The following is an 18,645-nucleotide window of genomic DNA, read 5'->3' as shown; positions in this document are numbered from 1 at the left end:
TGCAGGCGTGTATATAGTTTCCTGTGATTTTGCCCAATATATATTTTATTTGGTCAAGATTGTGAAACGTTTTATTACCCTGGGAAATTGAAGTGTAAAACTTACATAGTTTGATCAGAAGCCATCGCTGTCGCCACAAAAAGCGTCAAATTATGGAATTAGCAAATCCAACCATGTGCATGTTCATACAGCAACTCCTACATGCTGATACAGGTACAAAGTAGCTGATATTTTCAAGAGCAGCTTGATTTATATAGTACACTACAGTATTTCTATGCTTTCATATCCATTACATCATTGACTTAAAACTACCCTGTGTAGAGTGTATCATCTGTGGTTTACAGGTAAGCTAAAGCTGAGAATTAGAGCGGTAACATAGCTGGGAAGCATCAGAGCCAACAGCAGAATGTCTCTCCCAATACACTTACAGTGAATCTTCCAGTCTTGTTAGAGCAGGCATAAAGCCGAGGTGGGTGATCTTCAGCCTTGGTTTCTAACAGTGGAGAAGTCTGGTAGTCTTTCTTCCCTCCAAGGGAATTCCAAAACTCCTCTGTGGAAAACACACTGAGTTATCTGATGCGTTTCAGAGGCACATGGTTGGTATTGCTCTACAATAACAAATATTATCTTATCCTGATTTTAATATTAGGAAATTACTTAAATACAGCAGGTACCATCACTCGCTTTTGTAACTAATGGAAGGATTCTTAACTCTCTATAATCTTTACAAGGTGATTATTTATAAAAAAATAAATTACATGATTAGCAATCATAGCAAATATAAGTCCTAGTTAGTGACTTTGGCCCCACAGTACACACCTGGTTCCTCTCCTTCCTGAATTCTTGCAGTTTTGCACTTGAGCACATTTGCCACGTATGTAGCTCCTTTCTCCTCCTCCTGGCTAGCACCTTTTCCTATCCAGATGTAGCCATTGTTTTGTTGAAGTTTCAGGACAAAAACATCGTTAGAATTTAACGAATTCGCATCAACATCTACCTAGAGTATGAAGAAAAATAACACAATGATTTAAATTCATTGCTGCCCCCAACAAACGTATCTAAGAAGTCTGTGACAGTGAAAACCCATCCATAGCCTTCTGTCCTGATCCGAGGAAATTAATTTCGGGTGGCACTGGGACACCACTGCGACGTTAAAAACATTAGAGGAGGAGCACTTTGCTCTGTGTCGCTTTAATGCTGAACTGCCCGCAGACAGTAGCACAAGGCTCTAAGAATAAAGTTAGCCAGATTTAAATGGTAAGTAACAATGATCATAGTCAAAGAGACCATACAAACAAGGATAGGTTATAATTAAAAAATAAATAAAAAGGGAATAATATTCACAAATGTCATAAAGCAAAGGTATTCATTTTTCTCTCCCTGGCTTAAGAGACCATTTATCAAATAATTGAAGGCACACCTAAAAATCACAAAACAGGGGACTGGAGTCCAATGCAGGAAAAGAGATAATAATGAGGTTCACTAAAAGGTTCTCCAGGTTTAGATAAATTATAGCTCAAATTATGAAAGATTGTTTATTTGGGATAAAAACATAGCACTGACAAGTCCCCTTTTTTTTCAACCAGACGCTGTGGACACTGTCTAAGATTGGCCAGGAGAACAGTTTGGCTCCATGAGGACACAGAGGACTGAAAGGGACCCAGGTGGGTCCATGCTCTGGCTGGAGAGTGAGGCTAAAGGTGGAAGCTCTGGGCAGAGACCAGCACGTGCAGAGTCTCAGGCTTGGCAGTGAGCCTGAGCATGTGAGATGGGCTCGTGTCTGACTGAATCTATGACCTTGCGATTTTGTGACTGTGTCAGTCTCTGTGAGAATGTCAGTCTGACTCTGTGACTGTGAAAGTATATGCATGACTTTCTTCATGACTGTGGGACTCAATGTGATGTGTGCCATGAGAGAGGAAGAAAACAAGAGTGTGGCGTTGAGGCCAAGAAAGTATTTCAAGAAGCAGCTGGTGATCAGCTGTGCCAAGTGATGCTGTTTGGCCAACTGCGTTGAGCTGCTAAATGAAGACATCAACTTTGAGAGAGCTGAATCTCACCAGGCTTGACAGGACTCTGTCCCCAGAGGGAGCACTACAGGAAGAAGAAATGGCTGTTGGAAGTTTTAAAGACATTCCAGGGGGTGGTAATATTCAGCATGTGGCTATTGTCCTCATTCAGTAGGAACGAGGCCCCCTGGACCAAGTTCAAATAAATTAGATGGGATGGAAAGTTACAGAAATCATGACTTCAAATTTCTAATCCAAATGTCTTCTTATTGATAGAGAAAAGAGCTTGGCTGATAGAGAGATGGGTGACGAGAGGCCCATGACCAGATTGGTATGGGATCAGGGAGGTAGTTCTAAAACAGAGAATTATAAATCTTTAGCATGCCGGGGGATGAAAACAGAAAGCCCTAAAAACAATGATTTTGATTAGTGCATTTCAGAGAGGCTAGGAATGTGAAGGCCAGTTTGAGAAACACAAGGAAATAAAGGAGCTGCATTACAAGCAGTCTACCACGTCTCATAAAAAAGTGTGCACTGGGAAGAGAATAGGAATGTAATGATTCTCATTGGCTCTTTCCTTTGAAATCAACTGAGATGCCCATAGATAAGAGTTAAACTGTCTTTTAATTTGATAGATTAAAAAAAATTAGTCATAATTGAACACATGAGAATCCATGCATAGAATATTCTGGATGGCATTTAAACTACAGGACTGAACGAGATCACTGTGAACAATGCCAAGACTGATCCTTGGAGCACTCAAATGCTTAGAGGATAAGGAGAGGAGGAGAATCCAGAAAAACTGCCTCTAGAAGGGTGGCCCTGAGGTTTGGAAGAAATCCTGGTAAATGCGGCATTTCAGAAGCCTGGTTTTTCAAAAAGACAGGAGAGGATGTCTGAGGAAATGTAAGTGTGATATTATGTAAAGTGAGACCAGAGAAATGCGGAAGGCAGGAAATTGGAAAACTAAATAAAAACCATTTTGGTGGAATGGTGGGAATAGATAGATGCCTGAGTGAAATGGGTTTTGAGAGAATAGGCTTAAAAAAGAGATGGTGAATAAGTGAAGACAACTGTTTGAGGATTTGTGGATTTAAGGAGGGCAGGTAAAGGATGTCGCTGGGAGGGTCAGGGTCAAAAGAGAGTTTTTAAAGAAAGGATGGCGGTTCCTTTAAGGCATGTTTGTATTCTGAAGGAAATGATACAAGACAGAAGAAGAAACTGATGTTACAGTAGAGAAAGAAGATCATTGCCCACAACAATGATGAACCGGAAATGGGATGAGAAATCAGGACAGAGCGAAATCCAGGAAATTCTTTAGAAAGCCCAGAGGGCAGGGGATTCCAGACAGAAATTGGCAGTGGGTAGAGGTTGGAGGAATCTAGCCTTAAATAGGAGTCGCATTTTATTTATGTAATAAATATGTATTATTTACCGACATATACTTTATACAAACATCATGATTTATTTTTAATTTATGTGTGAGAATAGGTTGATACTGATTTCTAAAGTAGTTTAGCATTTGTATGTAAATAACTATTGTAAAACATTTATTAATTGTTAAATATAAATAAATTAACAATTTAAATTTATTTAAAACAGTCAGGAAGGAGAATATTTATGTACAGATGCAGACAAGTTGGTGAATTGGAGGGGAGGAGATCAGAGAAGGTAATTCTCATGTGATCACATGTATGTTCTCTGTGAACTCTGATTCAGTCATCAGTAGAGAGCAGGGATGTTGGAGATTTGGAGAGAGAGGAGAACCTGAAGGGTGTGATAGATGGAGAGGGTTCATGGATTCAAGTATGAGACTGGAGAATTGCTGAAAAAAGCATCCTGGAGTAAAGGAGCTAGGACAGGAGATGGCTGTCAGAGATTAGATGTCTGAAACAGATGTCTGAGGTGCTACATTTATTGCCAATGGTAAGGTTTATTATAGACCCATGTGAGTGTGAGATGAAATGGGGTCAAGGACAAGATGGTTGGATAAGAGAAGCTAGAGTGATGAAGATAGTAAAGCAAAGGCTGAAGCCACCAAAGACTAAGAGAGGAAGGACTGGCAGCTAAGTAGATGCAGGGGGCTGGGGGAGGGACAGTCTGATTAGGAGAGACGTCAAAGAGGCAAGGGTGATCAGGGAGGGTACCCCGGCCACTCCATCACTGGCCACTGGGTACTGGGGAAAAACAATTTCTACTTGAGATAGCTTTATGGGAATCAGTGTCCTCAGAAAACAGTAGAGCATGAAGGAGGAGGTGGCTTAGAAAACAGGTTGTAGATGGAGAGATGTATGACCAACCTGGTTTTCAGGGCTCAGCTGAATAGCTTGTGTGGAAAGGAAAGATTGGCAAATGGGTCCATGTTTGAGGATATACAGAGTGTACAGGGTAGTTTAGGTTGATTTAGGAGACTTAGATTTCAGTAGTGACTAAGGTGACTGGGATATGAGGTGTGACAGATCATTTCATTCTAGAGGTAAAAGCACTCAGCCATTTAAACACCTGCACCTACTGGCCTTGCCCATACCTGGAGGTCTTCTTGTCTTATGACACTGTGATATGGGGTTTGATTTCTTTCAGAGCTACTGTCAGACAGCTTATTTGACCAGTTGAGTTATGGTTCTGGCCCAATGCAGTGAAGCGTCCTTCTCATATTCATTACACTTGTATAGACAAGGGCCTTCCCTCTCAAATTTCCCCAGCGTAGTCAACTGATCGTCACCACCATCCATCTTCCCCTAGGCCTTCCAAGATAGAGCGTAAGCCGCCTCATGGCTTTGACAGCTTGATTTGTTACATTATTCTTAAAATTCATTTGTTTTGGTATAATAAGGTTGAAAAATGTGAGAGACCTGGTATCTGGAACTAACTTTTTACTTAATTCTCCTGCTTTTATTATTTTTTTATTCTTTTATTTTTATTTTTTTATTGTGAACACTGGATTAATTATAGAACTGAAGGCAGCTTGTTTGCCAATTTTTTAAAGACTAATACTTGATGGCTCAGGTTATTTTATTGAATGCATGACATACCTCCACGATTCTAGTGATAGATGCCAGGTTTCTTCGGACTTGAAAGAGGCGTGTAGGGGGAGCAGGTACCTGACCTCCTTTCTTTGATGTTCCATTCTTGTAAATAATGAGCGGTTTGTCTTTGAACAAACTCAGCAGATGTGCAGGTTCTTTTCCCTGGGAGACTCGGATCTAAGGGGCAGGGTAATAAAAGAAAGAAAATAAAGGGTGCCATGAATGAAGGCTGTATTTGCAAATGTGTTTTCATTTTTCTTTTTGAAAACCAAACAAAAAATAAACCACGAGTCAAGAGCAGGAAGAAAAACATTGAACAGAAAATGTAGGTTAATGATAATCAAGCACAGTTTTCTCATTGACATAAGAATCGCTTGTTACTCCAGACCCAGAGTTACCAATCGCTTTCTCTCAGGCAAAACAGTGTCATTCTGCACCACTTTCTGCTTCCAGAAAGCATAGAGATGGAGTCTGTACATCTACATCTCCAAAAGGGAGCAAGCAAGGTGCTGATGTAGGCCATCTTTTATGAAGAATCTTTTTTTTTTTTCAATACCACCAACACTTTACAGATATTTAGGGCTATACTTATTTCTCACGTGTTTGTATCTTGTTTCAAAAATTAAGAGACGCTCCTTCAGGTGCCTCCACAAAAAAAGACAATGCAAAAGCATACTTATTACTTCCACATCCCTACGACTGAGATGAAAAATTGTAAATTCATCTAGGGATGGATAGATTTCTATCTAAACATCGAAAACTGGCAAAAATAAAATAAACTTTATACTTTTTAACTTAATTTTAGAAATGTTAATAATAGATTTGCTTAACATAAGCACTTTAAAAAATACATTACAAAGGCTTTTCAGAATAAGGAAATTGAAGAAAATAAATGGTAAATTATTTAATTTCGCCTATTAGCTTAATACCAGATATTGGATTAGAAATGAATTTCTTATTTCTTGCATAAGTTATTGATGCATTTTTTTTTACATAAGGTGTTCAAATATTGTTCCAGTTCTCTATTGTTTTCAATTATTCTGTCCTATGCTAAAATTGAACGGTCTCATCTACTCTGGTGTGTCTTGTTAAGGAAGCCAAATGAATGGGAATGTTGATGCATATATCATTGTGGGGAGGACTAAGGGAGCATTGAAAATAATTTTGCAGATCTTTCAATTAGTAAACATTCAAATAAGCAAGTAGCAAATTATAAAAATGTCTTTTGAGTGACAGTCCCAAAGCCGGGGCTGAGGTTAGCTAGGAGTACATAAAAGTTTTGTTGGCTTGGCATTTCCCATAAAATTGAGAAAACTTCAATTGCTAACTGAAAAGGGGCCACTGATTAAGACCCACTCTACCTGTGAAATGAGAATGAGAGAGAATTGAAGAATTTTCAGTACTGTTAATATACTCACAAAAGGATGTTTAAAACAGCAATCAAGGACTTGTTATTTATGCATTATTATAAACTACTGCCATCTAGTGATAAAACTAAACATGACCATTTCATTGTCAATTTAGGATTCAACTGTTTAACAATGGAAATTCATCCACTGGGTATCTCAATATTTTACTATGAAACATGGAATTTATAAGGCATAATAAATATCTTAAAAGTTTTTATATAATTTGGTAAGGAAAGTTAAAGATCAATTAAATGGCATAGATGATGTCAGTTCTTAGCTAGAATTGTTTAATTCAGGAAATGAATATAATACTTCATTGTGAAATAGAGTTCAGTACATTTTAAAAATTCAATTTTAATAATTTGTTAATTAACAATTGATATAATTTTTTTAAAGATAATATTTACCTTTAAATCTAAATCTAAATTGCTTTATAGTATATCTATTAACAAGTAACAAGATGGAAAAGAAACCAGCTGGGAGACCAAATCCAGCCTCCACATTTTAGGTTTTATGTACTAAAGTACTTGATCACCTATTTATTTAATTATCACCTTTGAAGAAGCAATTACACATTTATAGATTTACAAACAAAACAAAAAACTATACACCACGTAGAATCTTGGTTTACTTGGCATCAGGAATGAGGAAGTTAAGATAAATTCCTGTGAAGGGAACACTTAATGCTGCTGTGTCAGAAGTGTCACCACACTGGCCGAAAGAGCACCTGCTTTCAGTCTGAACCCCCATCTGGAGGATGCTTTCCCCAACAGATGGGAACAGACTGCCTTCCCCCAACCAGCTAGAGAAAACAAAGAGGCAAGTAAAAAATGCCCAGGCAGTAAGAGCTGCTCCAGCTAGGAAATGAAGGAGAAAGAGAGGGAGAGAAACACTAGGGAGATCTTTCTGTAAAGCCCGGGGACAAGCCAGTGCCATTCCTGGGGTTAAAAGAGGAGGAGACAGACACACTGGAGTACACTGAAGGGAAACAAAGTCTCCTTGAAGTCTGCATTTAACATTACATGTTAAGAAATTACAACGAGCAAAGACCAAGAATTTCCTGTGGTTACTAATAAAGGTCCTGAAATGGATATTCCACCAAAATATAAGAAGAGGAGTAGCTGAGCTTGAGAAAAGAGGAAGGAAGGTCAAATCAGGCTGAAAATGGTTCCTTTGACACAATGAGGAGAGCCAGAACTAGACACTGATATTGGAGTCCCATTGTATGACATTCCAACTATATAATAAATCAAACATTATTTCTCTCTCACTTCCTTTCTCTATCTCTATTTGTCTCTATATATCTATGTTAATATCTGTATATCTATATTTATACTACACACACACGCCAAAAGGTTAACTCATCTATATATCTATATGTATATATGTACTCTCTCTCTCTACATATACACACACACACACACACACACCCAAAAGGTTAACTCATTTATATAAAACCATCATCTAGAATTTGTCTTCAGTAATTCTCAACACATTTTTATTTTCAGAAATACCTAAAGAATCCATCTCTCTCCTCCCTTCACACCATTCTCTCCTTTCTCTTCTCTTCTCTCATTTCCTCCTACATTTCCCTCCCTCTTTTCCCTCCCCTGCCCTCCCATCCCTTTTCTTTCCTTTCTCCCCCTTCTCTCCCCTCCCCTCCTCTTTCTCTTCCTCTTTTTCCCTCTCCTCCATCATCCCCCCTCAGCCAAGATTCTACAACCTCTTATCAAGGTTTATTTCAGTTTGCCTGTGCAAAATATAACTTACATATGTTTATGATTTGGGAGTGTGTAAAACATCTTTTTTTTTTACTATTAATTAGAATTATTAATTTGTGCTTGTTCTATACTGATGCATTTAATTCCTATTGCTGCTGTAACAAATTACCACAGTTTTACTGTAAACAAGCACAGATTTGTCTTATAGTTCTGGAGTTTGGAAGTACTCAACGAGTATCACTGAACTAAAATCACGGTGTCGCAGAGCTACATTCTTTTTTGGAGGCTCTAGGGGCAAATACATTTGTCTTTTTCAGCTTCTAGAGGCTGCCCATAGTACTTGGCTGGGGTGGGAGCTTCTTTAAAGCTGGTTGAATCTCTCTCATGCTGCCTCCCTGTTTCACTTACAAGGATCCTTGTGATTATACTTGATCTTCCTAGTAATCCTGGATACTCTTTCTATTTTAAGAAATGCTGGTGACCAACCTTACTTCTACCACCATTCTTAATTCCTCTATGTCTAGTAATATATTTTCACAGGTCCTGAGGATTAGGATGCTGACATCTTTGCAGGAATGAAGATGGGGGAATAATTCTGCCTTTATCACATCCGTTTAACAATAGCTGGAAGTGGTAACTCAGAACGATTTTAATGTCAAGTGACTGTCATTGACATATGTGATTTTAAAGGAAAATTCTGCTGGGCTCTTAAATCTATTAACAGTTTATTTTGTGTTTTGTTGTTTTTATTTTGTTTGTTTCCTCTTTCCTGAAGCCTGAGAGAACTAGTATGGCATGAGAATAGGATTACTTGAATTCCAAAACGAAAAAATAGGTGCATCTAGAAAATGCCAAATTCCCATTCCAATTTGGGAGGAGGGCTTTCACTAGACATTGGGCTAGTAAAACTTTAATGTCTATGAGTTGTGGGAGTAAAAATATTCCCACCTGCACAGCCTGTCCTCCAAGGGACCTGTCCAACTGAACGGTCAGGAATGCAGATGTCGTCAGCTCATCTCTCGTGGCATTCGCTCCTTGCCTGGAGGAACAAACATAAAATAATTAGCCTGTATTTAAGTTTTAAGACCTTCTAATGTAGATATTTCAAGCAGAAACTTAAGTTACTATAAAAGATCAAGAAGGAACCACCTGTTTTAACATGATATGGCTGTAGAAGCTATCGTTTTTTGCAAGTACTAATGTTAAGCCATGAATTGTCCTGTATATTGTCTAGAACTATATGTGGTGGGTATCTTTATCTCTATTTTATAGGTAAAGAAATTGAGGCTTAGCTCCTTACTTAACTTAAATAAGGAATCAGTTCTGTCTGACTTTAGGTTGGAGCTGCCAATTTTGGGAAACCATACCCATAATGAAAATAATCCATTTGATTAGGAGAATCTGAGCCAAATCTTCTAGGCTGGATATCAGAGGCACTTGATCGTTCAATGAATATTTGGTGAGCATACTACCAAATGCCTGAGCCCAGAAAAATCAACAAAATAATCATCAGAAGTAGGCAATGGAGAGGCCCCATTTTGTCATTCTACCATTTCTTGAAAGGAATTATTAATAAAACTATAAGAGTGGCTAAACTACCAGCGACCCAGACAAGGGTCAATCAATCAATTTGTCCGGTTCATTTGCAACTTCTCCTTCTAGGGTAGCATGTAGCTATAACTCCAATCATTAGCTTAACCTGTAAAGCAATTTTGGGGAGATCTGCCTGTTTGATGAATTTGTGTGTGGGGGTAGAATAGAGAGGTGATGGTTGGGGTAACCAGCAAAGCATTAAGAATTGTTTGTCTCCAGCCAACTTTCCTCTCCCACCTCTGACAAGCAGTTAGCAAGAGAAATACTAATCCCAGAAATGGATTGTGAAAGTTGACCATATATTTTCTTGTGAAACCTTGGAAGTGACCTGTTCCATACCCAGAACAAATGAACGATAATCTCCTACCCTGGGCACCACACACACATCAAAACATTGAGTACTGGGAACATGTCTTATTATCTCAGAATATTTCATTGTACCAATAGTCAAATGATTGATATAAAAATGTTCCGCAGAGGAGCGAAAAGAGAAAAAAAAAAGCTCATGCTCATGTCAGTCACATTAAAATAAAATAAAAAATGCTTTCCCTAATAAAGACACCCATGAATACTAATAATCAAAATTTTTCATGAGCCTATAATGTTAACACACACTTCTGTGAACCCATAGGAGCACAGGATGGGAAGTAACAGGATAACAACAGGACCTGTTACCACTTGTCATTCCTTCATCATATCTGCAGCTTCTTGGCTATTTCTCCATTTTGCTTTTTTTTCTACAGGAAGTAAAATCAACCAATAGACAATATCACCAAATTTTTGTCTCCATTTTATTCCTCCCCCAAATATTTCAACCAGCAAATGTGAAAAACTTGACCAAACTTTTGCCTTCTGACACTCTTAAGAAATACTTCACTACTTATCTCGAGCCCATCTTCTTCCTGTCAACATGACCATGCTCCCATCCAGACAGATTCAAACCAATTTGATTTATGGATGTATGACCCAGGGGGTCAAGTACTCCACTACAATCAAGACATAATAAAGCTGCTCTTTGCCTCTAATTTTGAAATCGTATGCTTAGGGGGTATAAAAAGCAATCTTCAACATGATTTCTTTACAAACCTGTAGTACTCATTGCTTATTAAACATAAATACTACATGAAAATGAATTTACTGCTTCAAGAGGTTCTTCATTTCTATTGTTCAATTTCCATTACCTGACATTTCGGGGAAAAAGGATCACTACTGAAATTATTTCCCTCCTATCATTCTAGAATACAAGTAGTTTTAGGAATAAGAAGACAAGTTTGGGTATTCAGAAGCTGATTTAATTCTAATCTTTCACCTTTAACTCTGCCTCCTGGACTTAACTCATTTATATCCTTGCATCGAAACTATCACAAAAACCAGAAACTTGTTTAATTTGAAAGCCATTTTTTAAGAGATCTGCTTATTTTCTAAATGCGTCTTCGCTACCTTTATGGAAGCTTTGGAAGGTCCACAAACCATACATTAACAAAGGCAAGTATTCAACATTTGTGATATTGTAACCACACACAGATTTCACTTCTTTAAGATAGCTTTTTCTCTGATTCAAGCAGGCTCTGTGGCACTGTGACTCACTTGCTTTTTTCCACTCTTATTCTTCCGCCTTTGTATGTCTATTCTCTTAATCATTAAACCTTAGGACAGAGGTTCCAGCCAGTGACAAACCTTTTAAGAATAAAGCCTCGGGTCTATCGATCATGACAACAAGGATAAACTAAGGATAACATCTTGGCTTCAGATATGTTTCGGCCCCAGACCCATTGCAGCAAAACAGCCCCACTGACCACTTTCCCACCGGACCAGATGTGATGACACCATGGCTGATTCCAGAACTAGACATGATGATGAATTACTCCAGTACCATCCAATCAGTACTGCCCACAAACCCACTCCCTTTGTTTCCATGACTAATGATTTTGCCCTATATAATATATACTCTCGAGACACCTGGGGCAGGTCTTTGAGCAGTAGCTCACCTGTATCTCCAGAACTTGCAACTCTCTGAAGTAAACCTTTAGTTTTTGTTTGTTTGTTTTTGTTTGCTTGTTTTTGCTGTAAAATCTGTACATGTCTCTTTTGATAAATTAGATGCGTGCAGGCAAATGGAACTCTTTGCTCCGGTAACAATATTAAGTGGCAAAGACTCATAAAAGGACTCTTGGTATCTAAACTATATTCTTGACATCACAAAAATTCATAATTCTCATCATAGAAACATTGAACACACCAAATTGAAAAAAAAAAAAAGAAAAACTAAATGACCTCCTCCCCCATCCTCAGTCTTATCCTCAAAATAGTAACTATTAACAAATGCAGTATAATCTTATTATCTTCTTTTCCTCTTTCAATTTTTCTGAGAGTTGGGGAATGAGCGGGGGGGCAAACTTATCCTCCTCCCAAGTTTCTTATTTCAGTGAATGAAACACTGTCCACTTGTGCACAGACTAGAAATCTGGGGAATCATTCTTTGCTTGGTCATTTTATTCTCTTCCCTGTAACCAGTCTTTCAGATGCCAACTCCATAATACCTTGCAAACTTGCCTCGTCCTTTCTCTCCCTATCACTGTTACACTGAATTCTAGCCTGATATTACAACAAATTTCTAGTGACCTCCCTGCCACCAATCTTCTCCCACCAGTCTGTTCTTTAGATGTCAATCAGAATAATTATGCTAAGATAAAAAACGATCATGATCATGTGCAAATTCTTTGGCTCCCAGTGTCCTGAAAATAAAGTTCATCCTCGCAGCATGATTACAAGGCCATTCACAATTTGGCTCCCTCCAATTTCTCTGGTCTAATCTTTTGCTCCCTAACTTTGTTTCAGTCACACATCATTACTAGTAGATTAGCGCCGGGGTCCCCTCCAGGCTGCGGACCAGTACCAGTCCATGGCCTGTTAGGAAATGGGATGTACAGCCAGAGGTAAGTGGCAGGCAAGTAAGCAAAGCTTTATCTGTATTTGCAGCCGCTCTCCAGCGCTAGCATCACCACCTCAGCTCCACCTGAGATCATCAGGCATTAGATTCCCATAGGAGCACCGGTCCCTGGTGCCAAAAAGGTTGGGAATCACTGCTCTAAGAGACATATATAATTAAATATTTTATTTCATACAACAGAGACTTTAAATTGATGCATTCTAATTCTCTGTTCCCATGAAATTCATTGCAAAAATGGAAAAAAAATGCCAGTGTATCCACATCTTATGTGGTTTTACATAATGAATTTGAATTAAAGGTTAAGATTACTTAGAGTCAGTGTCAAGGCACTCACTGTTCAATGGGGACTGTCCAACCAAGTGCCTTAAGTCCACATACCATGCTGGACTATTCCAAAGGAATGGGGGTTTTATAACATATCATGTAATAGGGGATTCTCTAACTTTTTATTAAGTGAAATCAGGTAAAACAGAATATTGCTGAGAAGACTGGGGAAAAGAAGACTTCTCAAAAAAGATCTTAAAACTGAGAGGTGCAGGCGGAAGGTATAAAGGCAAAGTAAAATCTTCCTTTGCCTATGTGATGTTGCAGCCTTCAGTGGGAATGGGGTCAGATCTCTGCTTATATGGTGACATTTGTCTTTGGTGAGTGTCCCAACAGATGACAGAGTCATATCTGTCCCCACAGTGTGACCTTACTATTTATTACTTACACTGATCAGTGCCTTGAGCCCAACCATGTTCAGAAGATGGGATGATTATCTCTGTCCCTTAGTCTCTTGCTACCCAAAGTGTGGTCTGGTAACCAGAGACATCAGCGTGATCTAGGAACTACTTAGAAATGTAGAATCTCAGTCCCCACCTCTGACCCACTAAAGCAGAACCTGCATTTTAACAAGATCCCCAGCTGTTTCATATGCACTTTAATGATTGACAGGTACTGCCTTAGGCAATGTTTCTAAACACTAGCTGCACGTAATAACCTGGGCAATTTTCACTAATTCAAATGCCTGGTCCCCGTACCAAAGAGATCTGACTCAGCGTGGTGGGACTGCTGAGATTCTAATGTACACCACGGCATTAATGAGAATCACCATACATTTCTGCCCCACAGCCATACACAGCCATATTATCTCCTGTCATTTTCTCTGATTCAAGCAGGCTCTGTGGCACTGTGACTCACTTGCTTTTTTCCACTCTTATTCTTCCGCCTTTGTATGTCTATTCTCTTAATCATTAAACCTTAGGACAGAGGTTCCAGCCAGTGACAAACCTTTTAAGAATAAAGCCTCGGGTCTATCGATCATGACAACAAGGATAAACTAAGGATAACATCTTGGCTTCAGATATGTTTCGGCCCCAGACCCATTGCAGCAAAACAGCCCCACTGACCACTTTCCCACCGGACCAGATGTGATGACACCATGGCTGATTCCAGAACTAGACATGATGATGAATTACTCCAGTACCATCCAATCAGTACTGCCCACAAACCCACTCCCTTTGTTTCCATGACTAATGATTTTGCCCTATATAATATATACTCTCGAGACACCTGGGGCAGGTCTTTGAGCAGTAGCTCACCTGTATCTCCAGAACTTGCAACTCTCTGAAGTAAACCTTTAGTTTTTGTTTGTTTGTTTTTGTTTGCTTGTTTTTGCTGTAAAATCTGTACATGTCTCTTTTGATAAATTAGATGCGTGCAGGCAAATGGAACTCTTTGCTCCGGTAACAATATTAAGTGGCAAAGACTCATAAAAGGACTCTTGGTATCTAAACTATATTCTTGACATCACAAAAATTCATAATTCTCATCATAGAAACATTGAACACACCAAATTGAAAAAAAAAAAAAGAAAAACTAAATGACCTCCTCCCCCATCCTCAGTCTTATCCTCAAAATAGTAACTATTAACAAATGCAGTATAATCTTATTATCTTCTTTTCCTCTTTCAATTTTTCTGAGAGTTGGGGAATGAGCGGGGGGGCAAACTTATCCTCCTCCCAAGTTTCTTATTTCAGTGAATGAAACACTGTCCACTTGTGCACAGACTAGAAATCTGGGGAATCATTCTTTGCTTGGTCATTTTATTCTCTTCCCTGTAACCAGTCTTTCAGATGCCAACTCCATAATACCTTGCAAACTTGCCTCGTCCTTTCTCTCCCTATCACTGTTACACTGAATTCTAGCCTGATATTACAACAAATTTCTAGTGACCTCCCTGCCACCAATCTTCTCCCACCAGTCTGTTCTTTAGATGTCAATCAGAATAATTATGCTAAGATAAAAAACGATCATGATCATGTGCAAATTCTTTGGCTCCCAGTGTCCTGAAAATAAAGTTCATCCTCGCAGCATGATTACAAGGCCATTCACAATTTGGCTCCCTCCAATTTCTCTGGTCTAATCTTTTGCTCCCTAACTTTGTTTCAGTCACACATCATTACTAGTAGATTAGCGCCGGGGTCCCCTCCAGGCTGCGGACCAGTACCAGTCCATGGCCTGTTAGGAAATGGGATGTACAGCCAGAGGTAAGTGGCAGGCAAGTAAGCAAAGCTTTATCTGTATTTGCAGCCGCTCTCCAGCGCTAGCATCACCACCTCAGCTCCACCTGAGATCATCAGGCATTAGATTCCCATAGGAGCACCGGTCCCTGGTGCCAAAAAGGTTGGGAATCACTGCTCTAAGAGACATATATAATTAAATATTTTATTTCATACAACAGAGACTTTAAATTGATGCATTCTAATTCTCTGTTCCCATGAAATTCATTGCAAAAATGGAAAAAAAATGCCAGTGTATCCACATCTTATGTGGTTTTACATAATGAATTTGAATTAAAGGTTAAGATTACTTAGAGTCAGTGTCAAGGCACTCACTGTTCAATGGGGACTGTCCAACCAAGTGCCTTAAGTCCACATACCATGCTGGACTATTCCAAAGGAATGGGGGTTTTATAACATATCATGTAATAGGGGATTCTCTAACTTTTTATTAAGTGAAATCAGGTAAAACAGAATATTGCTGAGAAGACTGGGGAAAAGAAGACTTCTCAAAAAAGATCTTAAAACTGAGAGGTGCAGGCGGAAGGTATAAAGGCAAAGTAAAATCTTCCTTTGCCTATGTGATGTTGCAGCCTTCAGTGGGAATGGGGTCAGATCTCTGCTTATATGGTGACATTTGTCTTTGGTGAGTGTCCCAACAGATGACAGAGTCATATCTGTCCCCACAGTGTGACCTTACTATTTATTACTTACACTGATCAGTGCCTTGAGCCCAACCATGTTCAGAAGATGGGATGATTATCTCTGTCCCTTAGTCTCTTGCTACCCAAAGTGTGGTCTGGTAACCAGAGACATCAGCGTGATCTAGGAACTACTTAGAAATGTAGAATCTCAGTCCCCACCTCTGACCCACTAAAGCAGAACCTGCATTTTAACAAGATCCCCAGCTGTTTCATATGCACTTTAATGATTGACAGGTACTGCCTTAGGCAATGTTTCTAAACACTAGCTGCACGTAATAACCTGGGCAATTTTCACTAATTCAAATGCCTGGTCCCCGTACCAAAGAGATCTGACTCAGCGTGGTGGGACTGCTGAGATTCTAATGTACACCACGGCATTAATGAGAATCACCATACATTTCTGCCCCACAGCCATACACAGCCATATTATCTCCTGTCAAAGATGAATGTATTTAGTTATTTAGCTCTGTGTTTAAGATGCCACCTCCATAGGAACCTTTTTTTTTTTTTTTTTTTGAGCAGTATATTTGTGCCAACAAAGTGCTGGGTTTGAGAGAGAGAAAGAGAGACAGAGACAGAGAGAGACAGAGAGAGAGACAGAGAGAGAGAGAGAAAGAGATGGGAGATTGTATTAGAGGAGTTTGAGATCAAGACAGTTGATTAGAGAGAGAGAGAGAGAGAGAGAGAGAGAGAGATGGGAGGAATCATACAGATTAAGGAACTGAATCCAAAGGCATAACTGTTATAACTGGTGAAGCAATGTTTCACTCCCTGATCTGCAGGTCTCTAACTCTGAGGCCCCAGTACGGCTTTACCCTACAAGTATGTCCTTATTTTGCAATTTCCTTTTCTAAAATTTTAATTCAGAAAAGTGTATGTACAAAGTATGGCATTTATAGGGACAAATTAATCGTTCCTAGTCAGCTTTTCCTTCGCCTTCTGTGTCTTAATCTTCCTCTTAATTCTTTTTTGTGTATAAAAAATATAACTGATTGTGGCATTTACATATAATGAGAAAGATTAAACAAGCAATTGAAGAGAATGTTTTAAGGAATTAGCAATTGACACTCACATAAATAATTATGTGGATATAACTAAAACAGACTAAATCAGGTTATAAATTTTAAATGTAGAAGGTATTTCTTAAATCATTTGAAAGTATTTATTGAGCACTTTCTATGTGCCAAGCACTATACTAGATACTAATGATATAGTAATGAAGAACAAACAAAAAACAAAAAACACTTGTGATCTTAAAACCTTACACTTTAAAGAGGGGCAGATGATTAACAGGCATTTCGATGAAGTACAAGTAATCTTAAGATAAGACAAAGCTGAGTGATCTTTGGAGAATTATAGATGGATGCCCAAGCTCACTCCCAAGGCCAATAGTGAAGGGTGCCTAGAAGAAGGGACATCTGTGTGGGAACAGAGGTGGGAGCTAGGCAGGCAAGCAAATAAGGATATTGTTCTAAGCAATGCTGGGAAGTGTGCTCTAAGAGGGTTTGCCTCATTGCAGCTTTGCAGCTCTAATCAGGATGGCCATCTTAATTTTCACAATAATAAGACATGATACCTAATGCTAGCCAGTGGAGTGCAGCTTATATAGGTGATGGGACAGACATTCAACCACATATCCATTAGGAGAACCTTACCCTTTTAAATCAAAACCTTCTTCCTAAAGTAGAAAGTTTAGGAAGCTGATGCTGGGGAGCCAGATAATTTTTATCTAACCTCTCCTGCTTATGGACAGTAGCTATAAAATATAGTCAAAATTATATAGAAAGAAACTATTACATTCATGCTGCACAAATCTCACTAGGGCAACTGCAGGAAAATTCTATCCCATATTGCACGGAATTTTAATGGAATTTAACTTTGGAGCAAAATCTGGCTCCTATGGAACTTGAAATCTTATGAAAGAGGAAACTTACCATGTATAGATAATTTGTCCTTTGGGATAAGTGTAGAGTATAATGTAGCAGTCGCCACCATAGAATTCACCATAGGAGTTTTGGTTGATTTCAACCCTACCATTATTTTCTACACGCCAAATCTGAAAGGAATGGAATAAGTGTACCAAAATTAAAATTTTCTTGATCTAATAATAATTCTCAGAAGTTTAAACATATTGGTTTAGATCTATCATTAACTTTTGAATTATTTTTCTAACTAGTTTACAAATCAAGCAATGGGAAGAAATTTGATCCGCTTGGCAATTTGTTTACTTTTTAAGTGCCTACATTTCCTTTGTATCTTCCATAGCACAGCTCAGTTTTGAGCTTGTTGATTAGGAAATATGTAATGTTTGATTGATTAGTGAAAATAACATGACACTTTAGTGGTATAACAAACTAAAACATTTAGCTTAGAAATAGATCTTTTAACTTTTATAAAATTTTTTATTAGTTGGGAGATAATTTTTTTTAATTTCTTTTCTCCTGTGCTTTCAGACTATTGTTTTCCCAGGCAAGAGTGGCAGATTGTGACCAAAAAGTAAAGATGCCAACTGTATAACTTCTACTTTTAAAAAGCGCCATGTAGGCATAAGATTGAAAAGATAAAAGCAGGCAGAACCATTTTTTTCTTACTTCCTCTTCCTTATCGTAGATTAAAGATACTTCCAAGTTGGAGAGATGACACGAGTTGTAGATGAAACAGGAAAGTAACATATGAGTGAAAGACTGCCA

The 18,645-nt window shown here is 38.5% G+C and overlaps 1 protein-coding gene across 1 annotated transcript in view; it reads right to left on the bottom strand.

The window, feature by feature from the left end:
- The window catches only part of SCIN (scinderin), a 68,637-nt gene that overhangs the window by 5,158 nt on the left and 44,834 nt on the right, over positions 1–18,645 (bottom strand). Inside the window, exons 9-13 of the mRNA XM_006911952.3 lie at positions 17,890–18,011; positions 9,114–9,204; positions 5,042–5,212; positions 820–997; positions 429–550 (exon numbers count right to left, since the gene is read on the bottom strand). Of these exons, the coding sequence (XP_006912014.1) occupies positions 429–550; positions 820–997; positions 5,042–5,212; positions 9,114–9,204; positions 17,890–18,011 (684 nt within the window). The remainder of the gene's footprint in view (positions 1–428; positions 551–819; positions 998–5,041; positions 5,213–9,113; positions 9,205–17,889; positions 18,012–18,645) is intronic.

The sequence above is a fragment of the Pteropus alecto genome, unplaced genomic scaffold (genome assembly GCF_000325575.1).
Source record: "Pteropus alecto unplaced genomic scaffold, ASM32557v1 scaffold21, whole genome shotgun sequence".
Lineage (NCBI taxonomy): Eukaryota > Metazoa > Chordata > Mammalia > Chiroptera > Pteropodidae > Pteropus > Pteropus alecto.
The sequence above is the reverse complement of the archived record's forward strand: the minus strand, read 5'-3'. Positions and strand labels throughout refer to the sequence as shown.